This window comes from Haliotis rufescens, unplaced genomic scaffold (assembly GCF_023055435.1).
Source record: "Haliotis rufescens isolate VD_foot unplaced genomic scaffold, xgHalRufe1.0.p SCAF_18, whole genome shotgun sequence".
NCBI lineage: Eukaryota > Metazoa > Mollusca > Gastropoda > Lepetellida > Haliotidae > Haliotis > Haliotis rufescens.
The window spans coordinates 10147110-10172879 of NW_025963868.1; the positions used below are offsets into that span (position 1 = coordinate 10147110).

The 25770-nt window shown below is 39.0% G+C and overlaps 2 protein-coding genes across 2 annotated transcripts; both read right to left on the bottom strand.

Annotated features, from left to right (window-relative positions):
• Positions 1-2444: 2444 nt before the first annotated feature.
• On the bottom strand, positions 2445-3985 carry LOC124120178 (glutamate receptor ionotropic, kainate glr-3-like). The gene is made up of 3 exons (XM_048398044.1): positions 3773-3985; positions 3044-3303; positions 2445-2741 (listed from the first exon to the last, which is right to left on the bottom strand). The coding sequence occupies exons 1-3, from the start codon at positions 3929-3931 to the stop codon at positions 2531-2533; spliced, it is 630 nt and encodes a 209-aa protein (XP_048254001.1). The 5' UTR covers positions 3932-3985; the 3' UTR covers positions 2445-2530.
• A 458-nt stretch (positions 3986-4443) lies between these two features.
• On the bottom strand, positions 4444-11271 carry LOC125381598 (glutamate receptor ionotropic, kainate glr-3-like). Its single transcript, XM_048398664.1, has 5 exons — positions 11238-11271; positions 10770-10951; positions 5495-5595; positions 5266-5353; positions 4444-4830 (listed from the first exon to the last, which is right to left on the bottom strand). The coding sequence occupies exons 1-5, from the start codon at positions 11269-11271 to the stop codon at positions 4444-4446; spliced, it is 792 nt and encodes a 263-aa protein (XP_048254621.1).
• Between the last annotated feature and the right edge of the window lie 14499 nt (positions 11272-25770).

Below are 25770 nucleotides of genomic sequence, written 5' to 3' on the forward strand. Positions count from 1 at the left end.
TCTTTTTCTCCCACGCGTACTATCGCCTGGTTTCGTACGGGTTTCTCCTACCACGGCCTTCTACAGGGTAATCAGTTTGGTCCCTTTGTCTCTGCTGCACAGCAGCGCGGATAATCAATGTGTTTACCGGAGTCTGTCCATTGTCCATATCTAACAATAGCATTTGTGACAACACGTACCGCATGCTATTCCAAATCTCACGCGTTTGGGGTTTGATTAACGTGTCACGATCGTATCACTTATTTCGTGTGTCTCTAGGCAGTTTATACATAATTAGTTTTATTCACCGTTTAGACTTGCTTGACAACGGCATAAGGATCTATACCGAAACGTCGCTTTTTACAGTATTAAAGAAGTTGTTATCCATAAAATTGTGTCTATCTTGTCATCCGTCAACTTCTAAGTAATGCCTATCAAACAATGTGGAGGGCATATCAAAATGAGGCGTATCAGTGACGATGTCTGACACAATTCCTATTTTGACATGTACCATATGTTCCCGTGTCTTTTCAGGTAAACAATTGATTTGTTTTTTTCAGATTCAGATGGCTGCCAATGATAGGGCAGGATGCGCCTGGTATCATCACCATTTGTTTCATCAACACATGGTCATGATGTAGTCACAACCGAGAAACCGACTCTGTTTTAGCAAAGATTTGCTATGAATATGAAAAGGGTTTAGTCGGGGGGTATTATGTACCCATTGCTCTCTCTGTTGTTTCGCATTTCCGTACGTATATAATATATCATTGCACATAATATTTATTTAAAAAATATTTGAATATGTCAGTCATCGAAAACACATTCGAACAAAACATATTCGTTATATACTGAACCAAATTAAAAACTTCAAAATCCTAAAATTTTAACATTTTGACCAGTTATCATTGTGGGCCCTTATTGTGTATTTAATCAGTAATGGCCACGTATTGTCTTCAGATAACACCCGTTTTTGTGCAGGTGCAGTGGCAAAAGTGTTTTTTTACGTGCAACTGGTCACGTGGCCATAATACCGCACGTGTTTTCAGCCATACTTGTTAGCAGTCATTAATAAAAAAAGAAAAACACAAGAAAACAAAAGTCTTTACGGCCATTTGTCATGCCACGCCTTTCAAATGTGCAACGTGAACGTGCCATCGGCATGTTGCAGACGGGAACGTCCGTAGCTGAAGTCGCAAGGACGATGGGTTGTAGTCGACGGACTGTTTATGATTTACAAACGCGTCTACAGCAAACGGGTACAACCGCTGATCGCCCTCGGCCAGATCGACCACGTGTGACGTCACATGCAGAGGATCGTCAGATTGTCTTACGTCACTTCCGTAACCGATTTTTGACGGCTACATCAACAAGAAATGAACTGTTTAGGGGTAGACTGAGTACGCAAACCGTCTGAGAACTGCTCACCTTCAAGCACGACGGCCATTCTGCGGGCCGATTTTGACTCAATTACACAGACGTCAACGTGAGTTGTGGGCACAGCGACACTTACGATGGACTCAGAGGAATTGGAATCAAGTCGTCTTCAGTGATGAATCCCGATTTAATCTTCGATTTGCTGATGGTAGGGCGAGGGTGTGGATGCGCCGTCATGAACGTTACGCCCAGTGTTGTGTACAGGAAGTTGACAGATTTCGAGGCGGAAGTGTCATGGTGTGGGGTGCTTTCTGTGGCAATGCACGTTCCAGGCTTCTTGTCATCGTGGCAACCTCAACGCTGCTGCTTACCGCGACCAGGTACTGGCACCCGCACTTCTGCCTTTTATTGCAGCACAGACCCGGTTTGATCTTCCAACACGACAATGCCAGACCCCACACAGCAATTTTAACCAGGAATTTCCTTCAGAATGCGGGAGTCAACGTCATGGACTGGCCGTCAAGGTCTCCCCCCCTCAATCCCATCGAACACGTCTGGGGTGCTCTTGGCACTCTCCAGAACCAACCACAGAATTTGCAAGATCTTGACACCATTTTGCAGGAACAATGGCGTCGTCTTCCCAATCATGTGTTCACAAGCATCACAAGGTCCATGCGGAGGCGTTGTGTGGCTGTTGTCAACGCACATGGTGGCCATACACGCTACTGAACTTGTGTGCCATCAGATTCCCGTGCTTGGGATTTATGATTTAAACTGTTGATGTTAGTACCGAATACCGTAGGTGCTTGGAACAAATTATGGTTACCACCGTTAATTAAAATCCTTCTTTGGACATTAATGATTAAAAATTACCTTCTCTGATAGATTTGTCCGTTGTATATCATATATGGGATTACTTTTAAAAATGTGAAGTTTTTGACTCAGTATATATTATTCACTTTAATTTCAATATGCACTGATATAAATAGTAAGAGAATAAAGGTTGTTCATCCTTTATCAAAGTATTTATTAAAATAAACAATTCTGTTCCTTGTCTTGTTCTCATCTGTTTTTTAATGCATCAGGAACATCACTTTTGTCGGAAGTTTGCTAGTTTCAAAATGATACTGTTCTCTTCTGTGGTACAGTATGATGATTCTGATTCATTAGTTAATCAGTTTTGCCTTAAATGTATCAGTTTCTCCATACACAACACAATGATACTGAGTCCAGTCCCCGCACACACGACGATGAAACCACCTCCAATCTGGTTCACTGTGATTGACTTCAAGATTCGTTTTTGTGGACAATTTGTCAGGTTTCTCTTGACAGACCATTTCGCCCAGATTACGTCTAGTATGCCACTCGCGGTGAGCTGCGACATTCTGCCATTGAGACAAGAAAAAGCTTGAGTTCTGCTACTTGCACACTAATCACTAATCAATTCACATCTACCGCCATCTTGTATACAAAGTTAACCATAGAATTTACACCGAATACACAATAATAATATTTTAACAGTTGTCTGTTTTTGTGACATTTATTAAATGCCGTCAAGGAACTAATTCGGGAAACATCAATTACCAGGAAATATTTGCAATATTTCTGTTGTATGTTTTCTTCATTTGAGTTTAAATTACTGACACTTGAGAAATATACGTTGCCTGAAGATTTTATCACAACTTACACCTTCTCGAAGTCGGCTTTCAGGGGGGACCTTTGAGGCAATCCAAATGCCAGTTGTACCCATAGTACACTTTCCCCTAGCAGCTCCAATTGGCAGTCTTCAGCCATTAGGCGGTTTGTAATTGTCCTATACTCCAGAAAGGCATACTTCTCACTTCTCGCTCTTTTGAAATGATCCTCAAGTTTTGATTCAAGGAAGACTGGGTCGTTGGCAGATATCTTGGACCAAATCCTTCCACTGACACTTGAGGGAAGACTTGACTGACAGTGAGAAAATTCATTGATTAATACCTTCATACATTGTACACAATGATTTCAACAAGGCTATTTCTTGGGCTATTTCAATGATTGCAATGATTTCAAGGGCTATTCTTAAAAATCAACTACATAACACTGCCTCTCATCACGGGCAGATGCTCAGTTACTATTCACACTATTGATGTCATAGAAGAAGCGAATCACAACATGCTGGTACCGCCCTGTCCTTAATGTGGAATAGATTAACTTATTTCAATAATGATCAAGGCACAGTTGTTGTGTCCATTGTAAGAGTTTCGTTTTTGAATATATCAACTTATATGTACAACATAATGTATTCCTAACTGAGGTAAGTTTTGATACATCTTTATATGATAAACATGTATTTTAGCTAAATGTAATCTTTTGTCTCGTAAACTGTACCATGCACTGAGTCCAACTCATTTAGACCATGTAGTTAGCTAATCCATACCTTTAGTAATTGACGGCTCATTCCACTAGGTCTCATGCCAACAGAGTAGTCACTGTCGAGAAGCCCCTCTAGGTCAGAGAAAGGTTTGACATCAGTCTGTGCAGAGAGGGCGGCCACCAGGTTGGCACTGTAGACTGTCGTCATCACCATCAGCAGCATCCACCACGACGTCACCAACACCTTCCCGGGTAGAGTTCTAGGATATTTACTAAAACCTGCAAGTACAAAAGTGAGTGGGTATCTCCGAAAAATATGCTTACTGTAACACTTTCGATTGACCCAAGATTTCGAACATATTTCCATCGTCATGTTTTTAAGTCCCTAATCATTACTGAAATGTTGGCACAACAAATTGTAGTCATGACTTGTACTATACCCATCATGATTGAACCTCCACCTTTTCATCTATTGAAAAAGTAGAATGTACAGACACAAGTTTAACTTGAAACATTCATCTTATAGTAATGTGTTAATGATTTACGGCATAGGATACACATACGTTCTGACGTACACTTTGTTAAACTGCATAGACATCAAAATTTAAAAATACAAAAAAACCTTTTGCTCTTCACATCTGCTTTGTGATATTTGTCATCCATTCATTTCCTATATATGACAAATGTACATAAACACAAAATTGGTTGATTTGCATAAAAATATAATAAGAAACCCTAAATCGTGATGCACTTCATTTTGTACATACCCTGCTTGAACAGAGATGCGGTGACCTCCCAGCAAGCACTAAGCAGATTCTGTTTCACCTTTTTCACATAAGTAACACCCACATCGCCAGAGCCTGCAGCTGTTTCGTTCCAGCCGAAATCCACACTTTCAAACACAGCCAACAACAGTGGACATAATCCTGCCATTAGGAACAAAATGAGGTACACCATAGGCCTGAGTGGGAGCGCCAGAAGGAACAGAGAAGTAGTACGTTGTTTATCATGCCTCTTGTACACCACGTCAATGTACTCTGTCCGGATCGGCGGGTAAATGTATTCCATGAAATCCGATCGGCCTTCATTTATTATTAGGTCACAAGCGGAAAGGTCAACTTCCTGCAATATAATATACTTATTCTAGTTTTATTTTGGCATAAAAGTATATGTTTATCACATATGTTTAAGTATCAGTATAATCATTAAATATAAAAAGTCCACTGACTGAAAAGACAAGACAGGTATGCGAACAAGTCACCGAGTCACACAATCCATTTTAGGTCGCAACTTGCGATAAACAAGTGGGTAAATCAGATATATGCTCCTACGAAGTTCCATAATGGGAACCCAATGGTTCAGTTGGTTTATATTTCTGTAGGAAAGGTTTAGTAACATTGACAAGACGTCAATGTACTCGGTAAAATATAATATAATTATTCTGGGTTACAATAAACTTGTCTTATTTTGGCATAAAAAGTATATTTGAATCGTATTTATTATGTTTTAGGGTGAGTGATCAAATACATGAAATGCAAAGGTCTTAAGTCAATCTACCGTTCTGTTTAGCTGCCTCACAATTCCATCATAGGTTCCGTTGACAGGAAGTCCCCAAGACTGATCCTGTGGTTCAGTCATACTGTAACTGAAAGGAAAAAACATCTTCATACAGTAAACTGTTACTGTCAAACTACAATCTCCCATTCAATAAAGAGACATAAAGATAATTACAATAAAACTGTTGATAGTGGTTAGGTGAAGCATAAAATAACTTAAAGTGTCTTACCTAAAATTAAGGACAGCGGAGATGGTGTCCAAAATATCTATTGCATATCCTTCATACTGCGTTGTTCCATTGTTTGTGGATTTCGCGGTGTACAAAGATGTCTGAAACATGGGGACAAACGTCTACCGTCCATATGAGATTAAGGATGAGGGTTGTATCATGGACACTGATGTGAGGCCCCGACTTTAATATTCTGGGATGGGGAGGTTGGGGAGACTGGATACTGTTCCTGCCACAGTTGCCAAACCAGACATATATTTTAATGGGCGATCTTTTTCAACTTATATTCCCTTCACTGACCCGCTAGGTGCGCTGATCCCTCCGGTCCAACCTTAAACTCACAGCGCATGCGGAAAGTGTTACCATCACAGTTACATAGGCTTCGTCTCAACCGGTAACGTTCACGCTGGTGTATGAACACTCTATCTTTTCGTCTTAACAATGATCTATCTATTGTCATGTCCTGAAATATATGTTCCTTGATTCCATGAAACACCAGGAACGACCACGACTGCTTATATTGTAATAATAAACCCCTGGACAGCCATTGGATTGGATTGGATTGGATTGGATTGGTGAGGTGAGGTGAGGTGAGGTGAGGTGAGGTGAGGTGAGACCACCTGATCGTTCCTGGTCGCTCTGTTGACGTTTTGCAGTCGGTACTTAAAGTGTTGCCCTTGACACAGGTGAGATTTATTTCCAGAAATTGTAAAAGAAACAAGCACTGACAAATTATGTCCTTAACTTCCTATCATAATACAATGTTAAAACAAGGAAATCACTGAAATCCATTTTAATATTTGTGAGGGTTATTTGGTGCACGGTGTAGAAAAAGGTTTTCTCGATGAATGGTGGCTGTTCGTTGCCAATTACTACCATAATTACATTTCAATAATGATGCATAAAAGATAGACGTTGTTATGGCATTTTTAGAATTTTAAACATTTGAATTTTTTTTTTCCGACACAGAAGAGCGCATATTAGCATACCAACTTTCATCTTATAAATTAATTTTCAATCTCTATATTGATGATTGTATTACTATTGCAGTGTCTACATCCAATTTGCTTTTACACTGATCAGATGATTGTAATAAATAACGCTCATTCTTAATTTCATTAGACCTTGCTTGATATGCTTCCTTGTTTTTAACTGACGTTTTAAATTCCCACAAACACTTTGGTAATGTTAAATATTATTATCTTTATATCAATAAATATCTGCATTGCACAATGTTATACTTTTATTTGATATCTTTGTATACTTGTGCATGTGCATGGGTCTTGATAAAAATATTGGATAAAACTATTTTAAAATTATATTTAATCAATGCTACAGGTGTCTTAAAACTCTGTCGAATGACAATCAGGATATATATAGCTTTAGCAGGATAGTGCAGGGGTCGTTAGGGGAAAACACGTCAACTTATGTTACCAAAAGAAGAACATACAACAACCATTTACATCTTTTTATGTATCATACACGTCTTGTGGGGTAGTCAGTGTCATTTGCAGTTTGTTGGTACAAATCGTTATCCTCAACCGCTTGAGGGATGGACGAATATCTGTAATTTATTACTGTTTTAAGAGCATGAGTATCAGAATTTTGAAAGAAATGGATTACTAAATTAACACCTGTGATGAATTAAAGCACTAAATGATGGGACACATTTTATAGGGGGCAGAAAAATGATTAAATCCTTTATTTCAAACTACGTTGATTCGTTGATAAATGCATGATAGATTTTCATTTGGCATATTTCCAAAGATTATTGTCAGAATAAAAAATGGAATTCAGATGTTAGAGGAAATATTGATATGAAAGTAACATTTAAAATTAGTTGTTTTAATTCTGTTATTCCTTGGCAATGTAAGTAGTAAATGCATGATTGTATGATAATTATAGACCAGCGGAAAATACCTGTCAGTGGCGTGTGCTGCAACGGAGGCTTATCGCCAAGTTTGTTACATTCCATAGAAGTCCGTGGTAGTATGAAAACTATTTGTTCAGATTTGAATGCTGCAACAGTAAAAGACTTTTCGTGGAAAGTAACACAAAGGCTGATATATAAAAATGAGTTTGCAATATTTTGTCGATGTGATATGTTCCCTCAGACTGACAGAATGCCTCGCTGTTTTATGACGTAGAAAATGACGTGGCAACATACTGATTTAACATGGCGTTTTTTCCCGCTATCTTCGATGGTGTCAATTTGTGTTTTATTTGAAGACAAAACAAATATTCTAAACTAATAATCAATATAAAATATGTGATAGTTAAACATATTCAGTCATAAATAAACGTGTCTGAATGAAGGTGCAACAGGGTAACGTTTTAGCTTGGCTCCGTCTCAACGTGCCATTTGTTGTCGCAGCGCGCATTGATTCGGGAACCATTCCGGAAGCGACAGGCGAACAATCACTAATATCATTTCAAATAGAGAGTTACTGCCCTTTGACACCGGATCCCCACATGTTTCCAAGGGAATTACAATGTTCTTTCAATATTGAAACAAGTCAGCATATCACAAGCTTTCGAATCGACTTTTCAGTACTGCCTCAAAATAGTCTTGAAGCAAGGTACTTCCCCACTGTCTGAAGGAAAACAATCTATTCAAAGAAAATATCCATTCATAACATTTCAATTATATATGACGCCATTTAATATATATAATTTCAAAAGGAGAGATATTGTCCTTTGGAACAAAACAATTATCCATAAAAAATATGAGACTAAACAATATTTTTTTAAACATCTTGCAGCAATGTATTTCTTGTGACAATGTATTTCTTTCTTCTTTTATAAACAGTCTGAAGCATTTTTATTTTCAAGCATAATTCAGGACAATATACTTGTTCAATTTCATAATTATATTTGCAGAAATAACAAAAACAGCAGAAAATTACGTTTTCAAAATGACGACTATATTTAGAGTCGGATAGAAATTCTTTCAACATCTTATAGTTTTGTATCTCTGTTTGTTTGTTTTTAACGCCGGACTTAGCAATATTCCACCCATATGACGGCGGTCTGTAAATAATCGAATCTGACCAGACAATCTATCATGAGCATCGATCCATGGAATATGATGACATGCGTCAACCAAGTCAGCGAGCCTGACCACCCGATCCCGTTAATCGCCTCTTACAACAAGCATAATCACCTTTCACGGCAAGCATGGGTTGCTGAAGATCAATATTCTACCCCGGATCTATTCTTTTCCTGATCGCCACGGTTGGCATCATTTAGAGTATATCAAGAATGCAGTTAATAAGCATAAACAGTGTTATGACAAAACGTGGAGGCTGCAATATTCTAGCTATATGACGGCGGTCGGTACATAATCGTGTCTAGACCACACACTCATGCGATTGACATCATGAGCATCGATCCACGCAATTGGGATCCCGTTAGTCACCTTTCTACGGCAAGCATGGGTTGCTGAAGACCTGGTCTACCCCCAATCTTCATGGGTCCATATATGAAGAAAACACATGCATATATATATATATATATATATATATATATATATATACACACATATATATATATACAGAATATTATATATTCTGTATACTACATACTTGCTACATATCAATGTCATAACTATAGATGGGCAACGACGGACGATAACAGGTTAGCTCACAATTCCTGGCTTCAAGTAAATCTGTGACAACGTCCAGGTGAATCATTTATATTTTCATTGTTACCTCGAGAGTAGTCACCAGCAAACGTCTGTTGTTATAACCATAGGCAGCATTAGGAAAATAGCACAGGTTGATGTTTCTTTGGGTACAAGCGGCTACTGGTACCCACTCATTTCGGGGAAGGTGATGTTTTAAGGTAAAAAAGCTCTGCAGCCAACACTGAAAAGATATGAAGCACATATTGAAAGAAAGATTAGAAGATACTTTGCAGTCAAGATGGCATCGAATAACATAATCCCCACTCTGGCATGATATAACACTAAAGTGCACACTGTAGACACTTAACAAACCAAACCCAGAGAACTGCTGTGTAAGAAGATGTAAGATGTTGTGAAACAAGAGATATTCTAAAGTCAACTATCATCTTAGCAGGTACACTTATGAGACTGTTACGAGTCACACTAAGTTTGGCCAGTATCAAGGTGTAAAACGCAAGTTCATCAGATGTATGTCTGTCCTAGCCAAACAATTACATAAATCGATATGTAGAATTATGAATGATAATATACTGAACAGTTATGCATCACCATCAAACGCAAATGTTTCAATTACTAGAGAATCTTCATACATACCTTATAATGATGAAGCACTGCTACAACATTTTCCAAGTAAATGAACTCCGGCAGATCAACGGTGCTCTCTTCTTCGTGAAGAAGTAGCCACTTTGAATGATGTCGAAAATCAGTCATTCCCCTTGTCTTTATATCGAAAGAGTCGACCTAAATCACAATGATTTCTATAATGTCCAATAAACGATAATATTACAGATCAATGCCCACATTTTGCATTCCATGAGCTTCTTCAAATTCGGGAGTGAGTCATTTGGTTTGTTTCATGGTCGCTTTGAACATTATTTCATTGTGGCGCAAGTGACATCCTCGACTATGTCGTGCATCGTATCTCTATTTCCAGTCCATTTCAAATGACACAACACCAAAAATAGACATCCTATGAAATTAGAAAGTGAGTAAGTTAATATTTAAAGTCAGATCGGCAATGCTTCAGCCATATCATGACTTGAACAAGTTATGCATTGATATTACATATAACCAAAATACTGCTGTCAAAGGGCAGTACAACAACGAGTGATATATTGCAGATTAAAGCTTTGAAACTAGTCTTTTAACAGTTAACTGATAATATTGTGACAGATGACACATCATAAACACAGGCTACAGATCACAAACAACTAAAGTTAGGCCACCATACCAGGGGCCATGGGGACTTTGCTACCTGCATGGTTTCCTTGTATGATCTACACGATCCCTTTAGTCATTGGCAATTGTTGACAAGATTAGCCATAAATTAAAATGTTCAGATATTCTGCGATTGTGGCGAATTGTTCCGGGTATCTACTACAACAGAACAGAGCTATGATACATTGGATGTATGATGATGTACAAGTGTTAGCATTTTGCTGAACATGTGTTGGCAGGCCAAGAGACACAATGGGGCCATTATATCCTTCCACAGCAACTTTTCAGCAATATTACAGGAACATATAACTTCATTCTACACACGACATGCTGGTGAGGATACTGCATAATGATATGAATGTTGAAACAAACCATTTTCATCAACTCGGTCATATGGTTATGACTCAGAGATGCAACTACGTGTATTTCTGGGAAGAGAGCCTCGTGGATTTCCTGTAAGGTATTATTCGCATCCATGACGCTGAGGTCATACACAAGAAACTGGATGCTGTTGGTCAAAGATTGGATACGAGCAGGTACTAAACAGTCATTCTCTGAAACAAATAATCAAAGCATTTGTTCTTCATGTCAAAAGAGTAACGCGTTTATTGGGATTACATATACCAGTGAATGAAAACAAAGGCAGGCATAAGACACCAACCAAGTTCATCAAATTTTATGAGTGAGTATAGTTTTATGCCCTTACAACAATATTCCAACTATAAGGTTGTACTTGTGTAATTGTCTTAAACAGAAACACAACAGCCAACAGAATCTCTGATCAATATAAAATGTTTTACCATTCATTGAAGCTTCATCTTATCCAGGATTAAGACTGACCCTGAAAGGTCTGTAGACCCGAATTAGACCCCATTTCCTGGGGATAACCCCTGAGAGTCCTTTAGGCTCCGCTACCAATATCATCGCACTTTTATTCACTCCTACTGGCTCAAACACTAAGTGCTTTGAATGAAGTATATCTAACCAATTTACGTACACCGTTTATGGACTATGAACTTTTTTCTACATTCTACAACAATAATCAGAAAACTCGCTTTGGGCTTTATGCATTGTACAAAGCTAGTCAACCGTGCACGAGATAAACCAGTGAAAGTTTTAAACTCTAGGCTTCCCCGATGCCTCTTTTTTGATGAAAGTGACATAGTAGATGTTGTTTATCAGAACGACGTGACACGTAGCTGCATATGTTGTGTTTTTAGTTATGTCACAAGACCATAAAATGTCAGGGCAGCCTCCCGCGAAAATCGCTAAAACCCAGGGTGCAGCTGATCTCCTTCTGACACTGACAAGATAACCAGGGTATCCATTCAACTTCAACGTATCTTGCAGTTGTTGGAACCTGTGGAAGACCCCTTGCATGCCTCCTGAGGACCACAATAAGAAAGACGCATGGGTCAGACCAAAGGCTGCCATTCCATGTCAGTAGACAACTCTCACCATTCCATGTCAGTAGACAACTCTCACTATTCCATGTCAGTAGACAACTCTCTCTATTACATGTCATTAGACAACTCTCTCCATTCCATGTCAATAGACAACTCTTTCCATTCCATGTCAGTAGACAACTCTTACCATTTTATGTCAGTAGACAACTCTCACCATTCCATGTCAGTAGACAACTCTCTCCATTCCATGTCAGTAGACAACTCTCACCATTCCATGTCAGTAGACAACTCTCACCATTCCATGTCAGTAGACAACTCTCACCATTCCATGTCAGTAGACAACTCTCACCATTCCATGTCAGTGGACAACTCTCACCATTCCATGTCAGTAGACAACTCTCACCATTCCATGTCAGTGGACAACTCTCACCATTCCATGTCAGTGGACAACTCTCTCCATTCCATGTCAGTAGACAACTCTCTCCATTCCATGTCAGTGGACAACTCTCACCATTCCATGTCAGTAGACAACTCTCTCCATTCCATGTCAGTAGACAACTCTCACCATCCCATGTCAGTAGACAACTCTCACCATTCCATGTCAGTAGACAACTCTCACCATTCCAACGGCCCTTGTCAGGGCTTCCAACAATCGTCTCAAAAGAATCTTGAAACACATGATGTAAACTATCTCCTACTTGTTTGTCTGTTTTTCTTCTTTATCCAGTAAGCTACTCCATCTCTTCTCTCATAGCCCTGGGCACTCGTGAAGAGCAACCTCCTCGTGGTAAGTGCTGGGTAATGCTAATCGCTCTTCCCCCGTGTGGAACCGGGGCAGAATATTTCCACAGCCTCCCATTGCTGGTCGTATGAGGCGACTAAAATGGGCAACCTGTTTGCCGTGGGTTGCGTCCTTGTGTCGGCGGAGGACGGGAGTCTGGTAGTTGAGGGCACTGGTTCCTGGAACTGTGTTCCTTTGCCCAACACACTACTTCGACCCTTACTTCGCCTAGACGGGTGGTAGAATTGGCCCGGTTCTATCAATCGGCTGGTCATGTCTAGCCCTGTGCTGGAAAATTGTTTGTATATTCTACTACATTATATTGTATTTTGGCTTTGAATGTTAAACATTCTGTAAATCCGTTTGCCTACAGTCCTATGCCAGAAGGCGGTGGCTCATGGGCCAATCTGGTAATGTCGACCTCTGAGTTCTGTATGTCTCCAATTTCTTGTTATGAGCAGAACCAGCCTAGCATTATTATTGGTAGACAAATATAGCTATTCATGCCGTATTTACTGGAGTATATCACCCTAGTATCCCCAGTGTTTGCATGCCGGATCTCCGCTGCAGTGAAACACTGTCCTTGTTGACACTCCGTGGTGGGTGAGGAGCAGGGGTGCTGAATGTTACTACTACATCATGTCACTTACACATTCTGGTTCCGTTAGAAATGACAAGAAAAGGAGATTAGAAGCTGATCATCTCTCATATCATGAAGATGTTTCAGTTTCAAAAAAAGAAACTTGGGCCAAATTTATAGTCATTGAATCTACAAATGGAGATCCGCTTCAAATCAATCCTTTCGTTATCTCAAAGACTATTCAGTCCATCTGTGGTGAAGTTAAGAACGTTTCACGTCTCCGAGGCGGTTTGCTCCTTGTTGAGTGTGATAGACGTCAGCAATCTATAAATTTGCTAAAACAGCATCAATTTGCAAACATCAGTGTCGCTGTTTCAGCGCACAAAACACTAAACTCTAGTAGAGGCATTGTTAGAGACAGAGCCCGTTGTCTGGCGGACATGGCTGAGGAAGAAATAGTTGCCGAACTTAAAGACCAAAATGTCACTTCTGTTAAACGCTTCACTGTCAAGAAACAGGATGGTAGAATTGTACCCAGCAACACTTACCTGTTTACATTTGCTTTGTCTACTGTACCCAAATCCATAAAAGCTGGCTATTTCAATATCGGGGTGGAGGTGTATATCCCCTCTCCACTCCGATGTTATACATGTCAAAAGTTTGGGCATGGTTCCAAATCCTGCCGTTACTCTCATCGTTGTCACCGCTGTAGCGAAGATCATCAGGACTCTGATTGCACTAAAGATCCTAAATGTGCAAATTGCAGTGGTGACCATCTGTCGTCCTCTAAATCTTGCCCTGAGTGGCAGATTCAAACAAAAATCTTAAAATTAAAATATGAAACCAATATCCCTTTCCATGAGGCTAAACAACAAATTCTGAGCCAGACTCCAGCAAAGTTATCTACTTCTATCTCCTACTCAGCTGCTGTCTCAAACAAACCAAAAACGGTTTCTATTTCGTGCCAAACGGATTTGACGTGGGTTACATCTGACCAACCTGTGACTACAGATACTACACGATCTCAATCTCTCACTTTGGCAACATCTTCCTCTCAGACTGTGACTCAGTCACAAGCTGAAGTTGATCAAGCTGCTGTTGATATTGCTGTACCTGTTGAAACGTCACAAAAACAACGCAAACGCCTAAATCGTAAAAAACAATCATCACAGAGCTCTTCTCCTTTAGAGGTACCTGTAACTGTTGAAGTTCATAACTCATTTGACCCTCTGGAGATGGAGGTGACTCCATCGTCAGAACACAGAAATAGGAGTCCATCTTCCTCCCGTGGCCGTGAGAGATCCCCCATAGAACCTCCATGAACCAATCTCTTAATGTCATTCAGTGGAATTGTAGGGGACTTAGGAATAATTTTAATGAAGTACAGTTATTAGCACAAGATTATAAGCCTTCAGCATTTAGTTTGCAGGAAACCTATCTCAAGCAAACTGATAACTTTGAAATGCGTCAGTACAATTCATATCATTCTTTCTCCCCACCAGGTGATAAAGCCACTGGGGGTGCTTCAATTTTGGTGAAGCAGGGCATTATCCACAGCCCTGTTTCTCTTAACTGTAATCTTCAGGCTGTTGCTGTCCGTCTTACCTTACACATAACCTTCACACTTTGTTCATTATACATTTCTCCATCCTCGAATCTTCAGCAGTCCGATCTTCAGGATTTATTTGACCAGCTCCCTAAGCCCTGTATCATCATGGGTGATCTTAATGGTCATAACCCTCTATGGGGCAGTTCAAATACTAACACTAAAGGGAAAATCCTTGAAGATTTTATTTCTAATAATAATCTATGCATATTCAACGACGGCTCGAACACATATTTACATCCTGCAACTGGTGCGTATTCTGCATTAGATCTGTCAATCACAGATTCTAACATATATAATGAATTTGAATGGTCGGTCCATGATGACCTCTGTGGCAGTGATCATTTTCCGACGGTAATTACAGCTGTAAATCCCACAGATGCTCCACCTTCAACACGATGGAATTTTTCAAAAGCCAATTGGCCATTATTTCAGACTATGTGTATTGACAAATTGAAACCAAACCTTTTCATGGATGTCACTGATCCAATTCAATCATTCTCTGACATACTGAAGAACATAGCTGATGAATCTATTCCTAAGTCCTCTATGAACTCACATATTCGGAAACCATGGTTTAATGACGAATGCAAACAAGCTAGGAAGCGTAGGAAGAAGGCAGAGAAATACTTTCGACGCCATCCTACTGTACATAATTTAAACACTGTGAAAATTAACTCTGCCAAGGCTCGACGAACATTTAAACACAATAAACGTCAGTCTTGGAAGAAATATGTTTCTAAAATAAATTCACGCACGCCTATGTCAAAGGTATGGAACATGATCCAAAGAATCAAAGGCAAGGGTTCTAAATCTTGCATTCGTCATCTTAAAGATGACAATAATTTATTGACGGAAAAATCAGATATTGCTAATAAATTGGGCGAAACTTTAGCTAAACATTCTTCTTCGTCAAATTATAATCCAAAGTTTCAGAAGTATCAACAACAACAAGAGAAGAAAAACGTTAATTTTAATTCTGACAACGGCGAAGATTATAATGAAGTTTTTTCACTAAATGAACTACACACTGCTTTAGCACAAGCTCATGATACTGCGACTGGTGCTGATGATATTCATTATCAGCTCTTAAAACACTTGCCTGATTCTTGTCTTACAACGCTACTGAATATTTTTGATCATATATGGACAACTGGACATTTTCCTCCTTCATGGAGAAATGCGATAGTTGTACCCATACCAAAACCTGGCAGGGATCATACCGATCCATCAAATTATCGACCTATTTCATTAACTAGCTGTGTTTGTAAAACCATGGAGCGCATGGTAAATAATCGATTAGTTTGGTTTTTAGAAACCAATAATCTGATTAGTAACATCCAATGTGGTTTCCGTAAAAACCGAAGTACAATTGACCATTTGGTTCGTTTAGAATCATTTGTTAAAAGTGCTTTTGTAAATAAACAGCATGCTGTATCTATCTTTTTCGATCTTGAAAAAGCTTATGATACCACTTGGAAGCATGGTATTTTAAAAGATTTACATGACTTTGGTTTAAGAGGCCGCTTGCCTCAATTTGTATCACAGTTTTTAACTGACAGACAATTTCAAGTTCGTGTTGGATCAACCCTGTCTGATCATTATAATCAGGATCAGGGGGTTCCACAGGGCAGTATTTTGTCTGTCACTTTGTTTAGCATCAAAATAAATAGTTTATCTAAAGTATTAAATGACTCAATAGATGGGTCATTGTTTGTGGATGATTTTAATATTTCATGTCGTGGTCAAAATATGCATACCATTGAAAGACAGTTACAGTTGTGTCTTAATAAAATTACTAAATGGTGTCTTGAGAATGGATTTAAGTTTTCACAGACCAAAACAAATTGTATTCATTTCTGTCGGAAATATAAACTCCATAACGATCCAGAACTCTCTTTAGATGGCACTCCAATTAAGGTTGTTAAAGAAGCCAAATTTTTGGGATTAATTTTCGACCACCATTTGACGTTTTTGCCACATATCAAATATTTAAAGACTAAATGCCTGAAGGCCCTAGATCTGTTAAAAGTCGTCTCGCATTCTAAGTGGGGAGGGGATCAGACAACCCTCCTTCACCTTTATAGATCATTGATTCGTTCTAAATTAGATTATGGCTCCATTGTATATGCTGGAGCTTGCAAGAGCAATTTAAAAAAGCTAGATTCAATCCACCACCAAGGACTCAGACTGTGTCTTGGTGCTTTTAGAACTTCTCCTGTTGACAGCCTCTATGTCGAGGCTGATGAACTCCCTTTGAAACAACGCCGTGTTAAATTGTCTCTTCAATATATCACTAAATTACACTCTAATCCTTCTAATCCTGCTTATGACTCCGTTTTTCAACCCCTATATGAAGAGCTGTTTCAGAAAAAAACAAAGCTGATTCCACCACTTGGAATTCGGATGAAATCACATATTATTGCTGCAAATATAGATCTTGATATTATCTCACCATATCGTCTCTTGTCTTCTCCTCCCTGGCAGCTGGTGAGGCCAGAAGTAGATGTTTCTCTAACCCGTTTTATTAAATCTGACACCAATCAACTTATATATCAACAGGAATATGTAGAACTAAGAAATAAATATGACACCCACCGTTCAATCTTTACTGATGGATCCAAGGATGGTGGCAAGGTGGCATGTGCCACTGTTGTTGGATCAAAACATATCTCATCTAGAATACCAGACACTAGCTCTATTTTCACTGCTGAGGCCAATGCTCTTCTTACAGCCTTAAAATACATTCAACGACAGTCTGCATATAAACAATTTATCATCTTTTCGGATTCTTTGTCTTGCCTTCAGGCACTGAAAAAAGTCTCCTCTAAACATCCAATTATTTTAAACATTTTAGAACTTTATAATGATCTTTCAACTGGCCAATACGACATCGTCTTTTGTTGGTTGCCCAGTCATGTGGGCATAAAAGGCAACACAATGGCTGATGCTGCAGCTAAAGCAGCACTCAACAAATCTGTGACACCACTTCTTCTTCCCTACAGTGACTATAAACCTGTTATCCGTTCTTACATCAGAAATCTAATGCAGAAGAAGTGGGACACCCAAGTGGGTATAAATAAATTACATGCAATAAAACCAAATATCGGTTATACCTACTTGGGTTGTCAGTCCAGGTTTGAAGAGGTCATTGTCCGACGATGTCGTATTGGCCATTCAAGATATACACATGAGTATCTATTGAAAGGTGAGGATCCACCGTTTTGCATCCCTTGTGATGAAAGAATCACAGTCCAGCATGTCCTGCTTGACTGTGTTGATTTTGCCATCACAAGGGATAACTATTTCAAATCTTCATCTCTAAAGGATCTTTTTAATAGTATCAGTTGTCATTTAATTGTTGGATTTTTAAAAGAAATAGAACTTATTGATAAATTTTGATTGTGTACATAGTTGATTTTTATAATATTGGTAGTGTTTAATGAGTAACATAGATGGTTAGTGGCTGTATCCTCAAAGGGGGTTGAAGTAGTGTAAAATTATTGTCCCCCTGAGAGGATATTTAAGACCACGTCCTGAAAGTACGTTTATTCATACCACTGTTTTTAAACGTAGTATATTTGTTTTGTTTTAATTATGGCTTAATTGCGTACCATCGCCAGCTGCTGAAGGGATGGTGTAAATCCTGCTGGGGAGCCATGCAGGTAGCAGAAGTATTGTAAGTCCCCACGGGCCCCAGTTAGGTGGCCTAACTTTGGTTGCTGGCGATCTCTAGCCCGTTTTTTATAATGTATTGTTGAATAATAGGTTATTCTTTTAATTGTTCTAGACTAGTTTTATTTATAAACTGTGATATGCTAGTTGTTCTACTGTCCGTCGATGACAGGTGTTTTATTCTATGTCAGTATTATAAATGTTCTCGTCACGATATGGCTGAAATATTGCCGATGTGACGTAAAGCTTTAACTCACTCACTCTCATAGCCCTGACCCTCCCCGACCCAACCCGCCCTCACATCACCTCCGCGCATGCGCCCCAACCCATTTCCGTCTTGTCTCGCGAGATCCCGTCACATACGGCGAGATGCCATCACTTCCGGTGAGAAATTTCTGTAGGATCTTGCTTTGGTTTGGTCAGAAACAATAAAAAGTTCACTCGTTTCAAAAACATTGTATTTACAAGAACGTAGTTTTCTGTACATTTGTCTTGATGGTGTGAATCTATTGTTTTACATGTGACTTTAAATATTAACTCACTCACTATTGTTTTATAATCACATATATGACGTCATTTCTGGAGATTCGAACGTGCGTTTACAACCTGATTACGTCGTATATTGGACAACGTTATTTTTCAGAGGGGAGTGTCTATTGAGTTGTTCGTAGATGTAGCTGGACAAAGTAGACAACGCAATGGCCGAACGATCGCATCTAAAAGCGGTTTAATCTTCCCGCTGTGTTTTATCGTACGATAAACAAGTCCCACGCTTATTTTCTGAAATAGCTGGACTATTGCTGCATGCAACATTTAACAAAGCAACAATCAAAATATACTTCCAGTCGTGCTGATTATGCCATAACCTTTTCAGGTTATTAAATAGCAACACTGTAAACGAAAAGCTTGAAGATCGCCAAAACACTAGCACTTTTCATATTTAATAGAAAAACTGTTTTTGGAAAGAGTATATATATATATATATATATATATCAATATATATATATCATGTTTTACCCTCAGTTTCCAAACAAAGATGTATACATATCTTTAACACAAATGAATCTCGGACTGTTATATTATATTAGAAACATATCAGGTTCACATCAGATGAATAAACGAACTGAAAAGCATTTTGGTAAAAGGGCAGATCATTACCATTGCTCCCATGTAGTAAAATAGCAACTCTTCTCCACTGAAGTCTTTGTAATAAATGATGAATGGGTTCGCAGTTCTCTGAAGCCATGTTTGCCGTGAAACCTGAATGATAACAATATAGGACAGCCGTTCACATCCAGGATACAGGAATATAAGAATTCCGGGTCACAACAGGTCCACAGATATCTATATTATTTGATCGAGGCAAAAACATGCATTAAATTGACTTTGTTAAATGCTTGTCATCGTACCCCTACGGCTTGTGGCTTTGCTTATTATAACAATCGCTGGAATTTCTGGGAATAAATTTCTTGAATATTGGCTATTTATACAAATGTATATTTTGATTGAGCTTTTAAACACAATCTCGGGGTTAATGTTTGATTGACTGTTTGTTGTTTCCCACCGCACTAAATAATATTCAAACTACATGACGAGTCTGTAAATAATTGAGTCAGACAATCCAGTGATTGACATAATGAGCATCGATCCACACAATTAGGAGATAAACATACTGTGTATTCAATGTAGAGCTAGGTTACCTGTAGATTTAACCGCGCTAAATTGAATTTGGAACGCGCAGTATGTTTATCTCCATTCTCCCATGACTAAATAAAACGCGAACTCTTTGGTGTTAGCAAATATACTGAATGAAGCGGCATGGGATGAGTCCAGTGTTATGAGTGGTTAATCGATCTGAGTTACGGAATCACCGAACGAAATAAGTCGATGTATATACTCAAGCAGTTTGTGTACACCGTAATACTTCACTCGAACATATGACAGGCATTGAAAGCATATAAGCACGGCAACTTGGTAAGCTAACATGAGGTTGGCATCCCTAAAGAAAACAAGTCTTTCGCAAGGCTTTCGTCTACATCGCCATAATGTGACGCAAAAGATATGACGTCACAGTCGTATATAGAAAAGCGCCAAAATTACAAGCTCTCCAGTGTCTCCAAGACGTAAATACATTCCCTTTGTAGATTTCTATCGTGTTTTCTGCATGAAATGTATTGCCACACATCCTTTGAATATTGTAGTAACCGCATCTGTGCATTTTATAACCTGTAATTGTAGATATAATTATTTAAATATGCCTACCGACAATGACTGAAAAAAGTACTAATCTATGAATATTAGCATCAGCGGTGATGCGGTCGTCAAACCAGCTAGCTGTTTCAATCATAGAGGGTTTATTGTGATTTAATAGCCTCTGATTGACCAATCAGAATCGAGTAAATTCCAAATTCATGGTAGAATTGGGATCAATGACATGCATCAACCAAGTCAGCAAGTCTGACCACCCGATTTTGTTAGTCGCCTCTTACGACAAGCATAGTCGCCTTTTAGGGCAAGCATGTGTTGCTGAAGACATATTCTAACCCGGATCCTTACGAGTTAATGAGTAATAAAAGGTTAAAGAAACGAGGCTACTGAGACAGCTATCCTGTGCCACAAAAAAGAACGACGTGGGTTATTGCATCTTTCAAACATGACAATGCAATATGCTCATCCGTAGCAATGTGGTCATACCTTCTCCCAAGGTATCACTGGGATGTTTACATTCATCTTACATATACTCCCTAACTTTCGGGGCTATCTGATAATAAATTGTTGCAATGCAGGCATTGCAGATCTCTCATCCCAGTGGCGTGTTCCACAAACACACCCTAAATGACTGGGATTTGTGACATAATTACATACCGTCACTTTGACGCGAAACAACATTATCCCCAGAATAGTATTCTCAATAATCAGGCTGGAAAGGAAAGCTGATTTTCCCAGGCATGGGCGCTTGTCACTTTTGTGTCCTGTGTCAATTGAGCAGACTGCTTTCAAAAACTAATGAATCCCACACCCTCCTTCCGTTTGCCTTAGAAACATTTAGTATATTTATGCAACCCTATCAGAGCATTGGATTAACTCTCCGACATATGTAAATGTGCATGATTTATAAATTAACCATATTGTTCGTTTTATAGAGTAACTACAGTTCCATGCCAGAATCCCAGATAAATATATATTATCTAACTCAGCTTATAGTATGAGGCGATGAATAAGCTCGCGTGGTCAAGATCAGTGAATTGGTTGATCGTGTGTTTCCGTACCCTGATGTTGTGCTTGTAAAATCAATCGTAAACATCAACATGAAATATTGATGATGTGGTAAGGGAAATGAAAAATAGTTAGACACAAAGCAGACACTTACCATCGCCGATTCCACCTCCAATAAACACTAAAAAATCAAATGTAAAAAGAAACTGTCTTGGTCCCATGGCGAAGAACACCTTGTCAGCTACTAATCCTCTGCAGAATGGAAGTTTCAGTGCGCAGTAGGTGTATACCGGCTAATAGTATTCAATTAGGTGCAGCACAGGTACATATTTGACATCCTATCATAAAAGAAATAAAGTTATTTAATTGGCAGCATGTCATTGATTACGCATCATATGACAATTCAATCGATGGAGGCAAGACAGGAGTGTCATTAAATATCTAACACTAATAGGGACATTTGTGGTAGCCATGGATTTGAAATATCAGATCGATCACAAAAGACAAAATCATCCATGGCTTCCTTGTATGCATACAACTTTATGTTATTCTTGGTTCTATGAAAACAACAATCCTAGCTAGTTAACCACATCAATTCACAAGGTTCTGTTGAAAAATCATTACAGGTTGATAAGATTGATTCTTCTAATAATTATCCAGATTCTATTATTTACAGACCGCCCCGTACTCCTGGGATATTATTGAGTTCGGTGATAAGCAACAAACAAACAAACCACAAACACATGCAAAGAAGAGTCAAACCCTCTCGATAATCAGCTGAATCGCGAGTCCATTGTACGATTGCAACTACTAGCTATAGTATGAGAGCTGGTTAAAAGGTTATAAGCCTAACAAACAAAACGAAGAATTGTGAAAGTGTATAATATTATTTTTCAACATAATCTCTCAATACACTTCTCATATCAATAGTGAAGCGTTTCAATTCGGGTCAGGAAGAGGTTTTCTGAAGCCACCCTGAAAAAAACATTCACGGCAGCATCGAGGTCATTGTTGTCGTCATCGCGCTTTCAATGAAGTTGTTCTTTCAGTTCCGAAAACAGGTGGAAATCACTTGGTGTCAGGTCTAGCGAGTATGGAGGGTGTGGGAGCTCTTCGAACCAACAGCAGCCTGGTGTGGTGTGGGAAGAGGCATCGTCATGAAGTAGTAGAACTCCAGCAGTCCGCTTTTCTTGGATAGAATATCTCAGGCAATGACACAAATTAGCATAGTAGTCATCGGTAATCGTCATTTGACTTTCTAAGTAATCAACAAGGATCACACCCTTTGCTCCCCAGAATACAGAGGCCATAAATTTCTTCACTGATCTTGAAGACCTGAATTTCTTTTGTGCCGGAGAAGTGGAATGGTGCCATTCCATGGATTGATGTTTTGACTCATAGTCATAGTCATATACTCATGTTTCATCACCCGTTATTAATCTCTTTTTGAATTTGTCGAAATCCTCCTCAATTAGCTCAAATTCTTCACTGGCAATGTAATTTCTTGTTCCCTTAAAATCAAAATTTAGAAACCTTGGCACCCAACGAGCAGATATCTTATTCATTTGTAAATGTTCAAGAAAAATAGTTTCAATGGATCCATGGCTTAGACCTGTGTCTTCCTCAAGTTCAGGAATGGTAATACGTTTTTCTATCTCCTTGATTGAATCTTCATGGATGGACCTGTGTCTTCCTCAAGTTCAGGAATGGTAATACGTTTTTCTATCTCCTTGATTGAATCTTCATGGATGGAAGTTGAGGGACGACCAAACCTAGGGGCATCATCAAGGCTTGTTCTACAAGCCTGAAACATAGCTGTCCAACGTTTAACAGTGGAATAGCTAGGGCACTTATCCCCATACACTTGTGACATGCGGTCATGAATTTCTTACGGAGTACTTTTGTCTGAAGTAAAAAAATGATGACTGCTCAGTACTAGTTCTTTTCCATTCCTCTGTCCATTTGAACCCCAATCACGTTCAACTGTCATTCACTAACATACAAACGGCCCCAACAGATGCAAATGCATTTGCAATGAACTACTCAAACAATGTATTACACTGACTATTTCACTTTTTGTTATGGCCCTTGGCTGAAAGTTCGTCAGGCTTTGAACTTTTTCACCAGCCCTCATATAACAAGTCTGTGCCTTCTTTGTAATAACGACACACAAGGGCATAGGGAAGTACAAGCTCTCAAGTCTACATATTTACAATTTAAATGGAAGTATTAAACATTACAGCTATTTTTCACCTGAATCCTTAAAAATCTATGAGTTGTGTAAAACATTCATAAAAAATAATACCCTTAAAGAGAATTGCCAACAAAACATGAATGAAGTGCTTTAAGGCCAAACGCTGACAAGTCAGAGGAGGGGAATTCTTGACCATCACCTCAGAAATTAAGAGGTAAAAAAGCGGATTCAGGACAAAACTCAGAGTTCAAGGTCTCAGTTATTCAAAAGAATACAGCGAAATATCAGAAAGCCAAAGTGGAAACATCCCTGAAAAGCATGAAACAACTAAACATAGCCATTCCCAGATTGCACCAATTCAAGAGATATTTACTGTGGACTTTCTTCATAGAAACTAACTGTCGGCAAAAGTCCATCAAAAGACAGAACACAATATCTTAATATTGCTTTACCAAATGCACCAAGTTGGTGCAGCAGATGTTGTGGAGAAATGTGTATGAGTCAAGAGGAATTTACGTACTGTGGACATGATGGGTGATAAACTCTTTTCTTTAACAAGAGCACCAGGTCCATCTGTTCTGAGAACCACGGGCCAACCTTCCAGTCTCATGACCGAAGAAATATATTCCCAGACTGTTCAGGAAACGAAGGTACCATTTCACAGCTGTGTGTCAAATATATGTGCCCGTGAAGATCCGGGGTAGAATAGGTCTTCAGCAGCCCATAATTGCCGTAAAAGGCGACTATGCTTGTCGTTAAAGGCGACTAACGGGATCGGGTGGTCAGGCTCGCTGACTTGTTTGATGCATGTCATCGATCCAAATTGCGTAGATCGATGCTCATGACACTGCAAACACGAAAACGTCGTTTTTTTCCGTATATGGTCATTGGACGGAAAAACGACTAAAAATTCATTAAAATTGATTAATTGGTAAGCGTCTAGAAAGTGTCCAGAAAAGGGTCGAGTTTTTCAAGCGTAAAATGGACGGAAAAACGATGCTTTTTGCTCCGCCTTGTACAACTGTTAACGGCCAATCAGATGGCGCTGGTCCCCCGACGCACGTGATATCCAAGGCTTCCTTTCGGAAGCTTTTAAATTAGGTTTCGTATTTCTGGCATGCCTTGCTCTAGTATCTGTCGCGCGCAGTGCAGCGAGATTTGCTGATAAGCTAGTTTTAGGATATGTAACATGTTAATGGAATTCAGACACGCGCCAAGAAGTCAAACCAAACAATGTTACTAAGTTTATTGTGGTAACGGCTATGTACAGTTACCCTATCGGATAATGGGTTGTGTTTCATTTGGTTATAACAATAACTAATTTTTTAATGTGAAGTTTACAAGATATACGACTTGGACGCGAGGTCGGTCACATGACGTTCTTCACGTGACTGTATTCTTGAAAAGGCGCAAACACTGACTACTTCCACATTCCTGGGGAAAATCCTTGGAATTTCCTGGTACGAATTCATACAGAAGCGTGGTTGCAACCCAATTTAAGGATACCCTCGCTACAACCCATCCCAGAGAGAAAAAACACGAAAAAAAAATCCAAACTGTCGCAGTGACAATTTACAGAAATCTATGAATTTACCTTAGTATCTATTTGACACATCTTCACAATCACCTTTCAATGATCGGCCAATTGATCAGTGATGCCAAAGGCTTGAAATAGCCACAGGTTAATTAACAACTTCGGAAATATCTCCCGTCACGTTTATCGTGTCGGCCATTTTGACGTATTGTACTTGATGTAAATGTATTACAACGCTCTGTCATTGTAATTGACTTACTGAGGTAATTCTGTAAAAGATCTTCTCATCTAATGAGGATATTGTTTGGAATATATTTCTTGTAAACATACTAAAACATATGTTCCTCGCTTTGGGGGAACTATTTTATTCCGGGGTGGCCC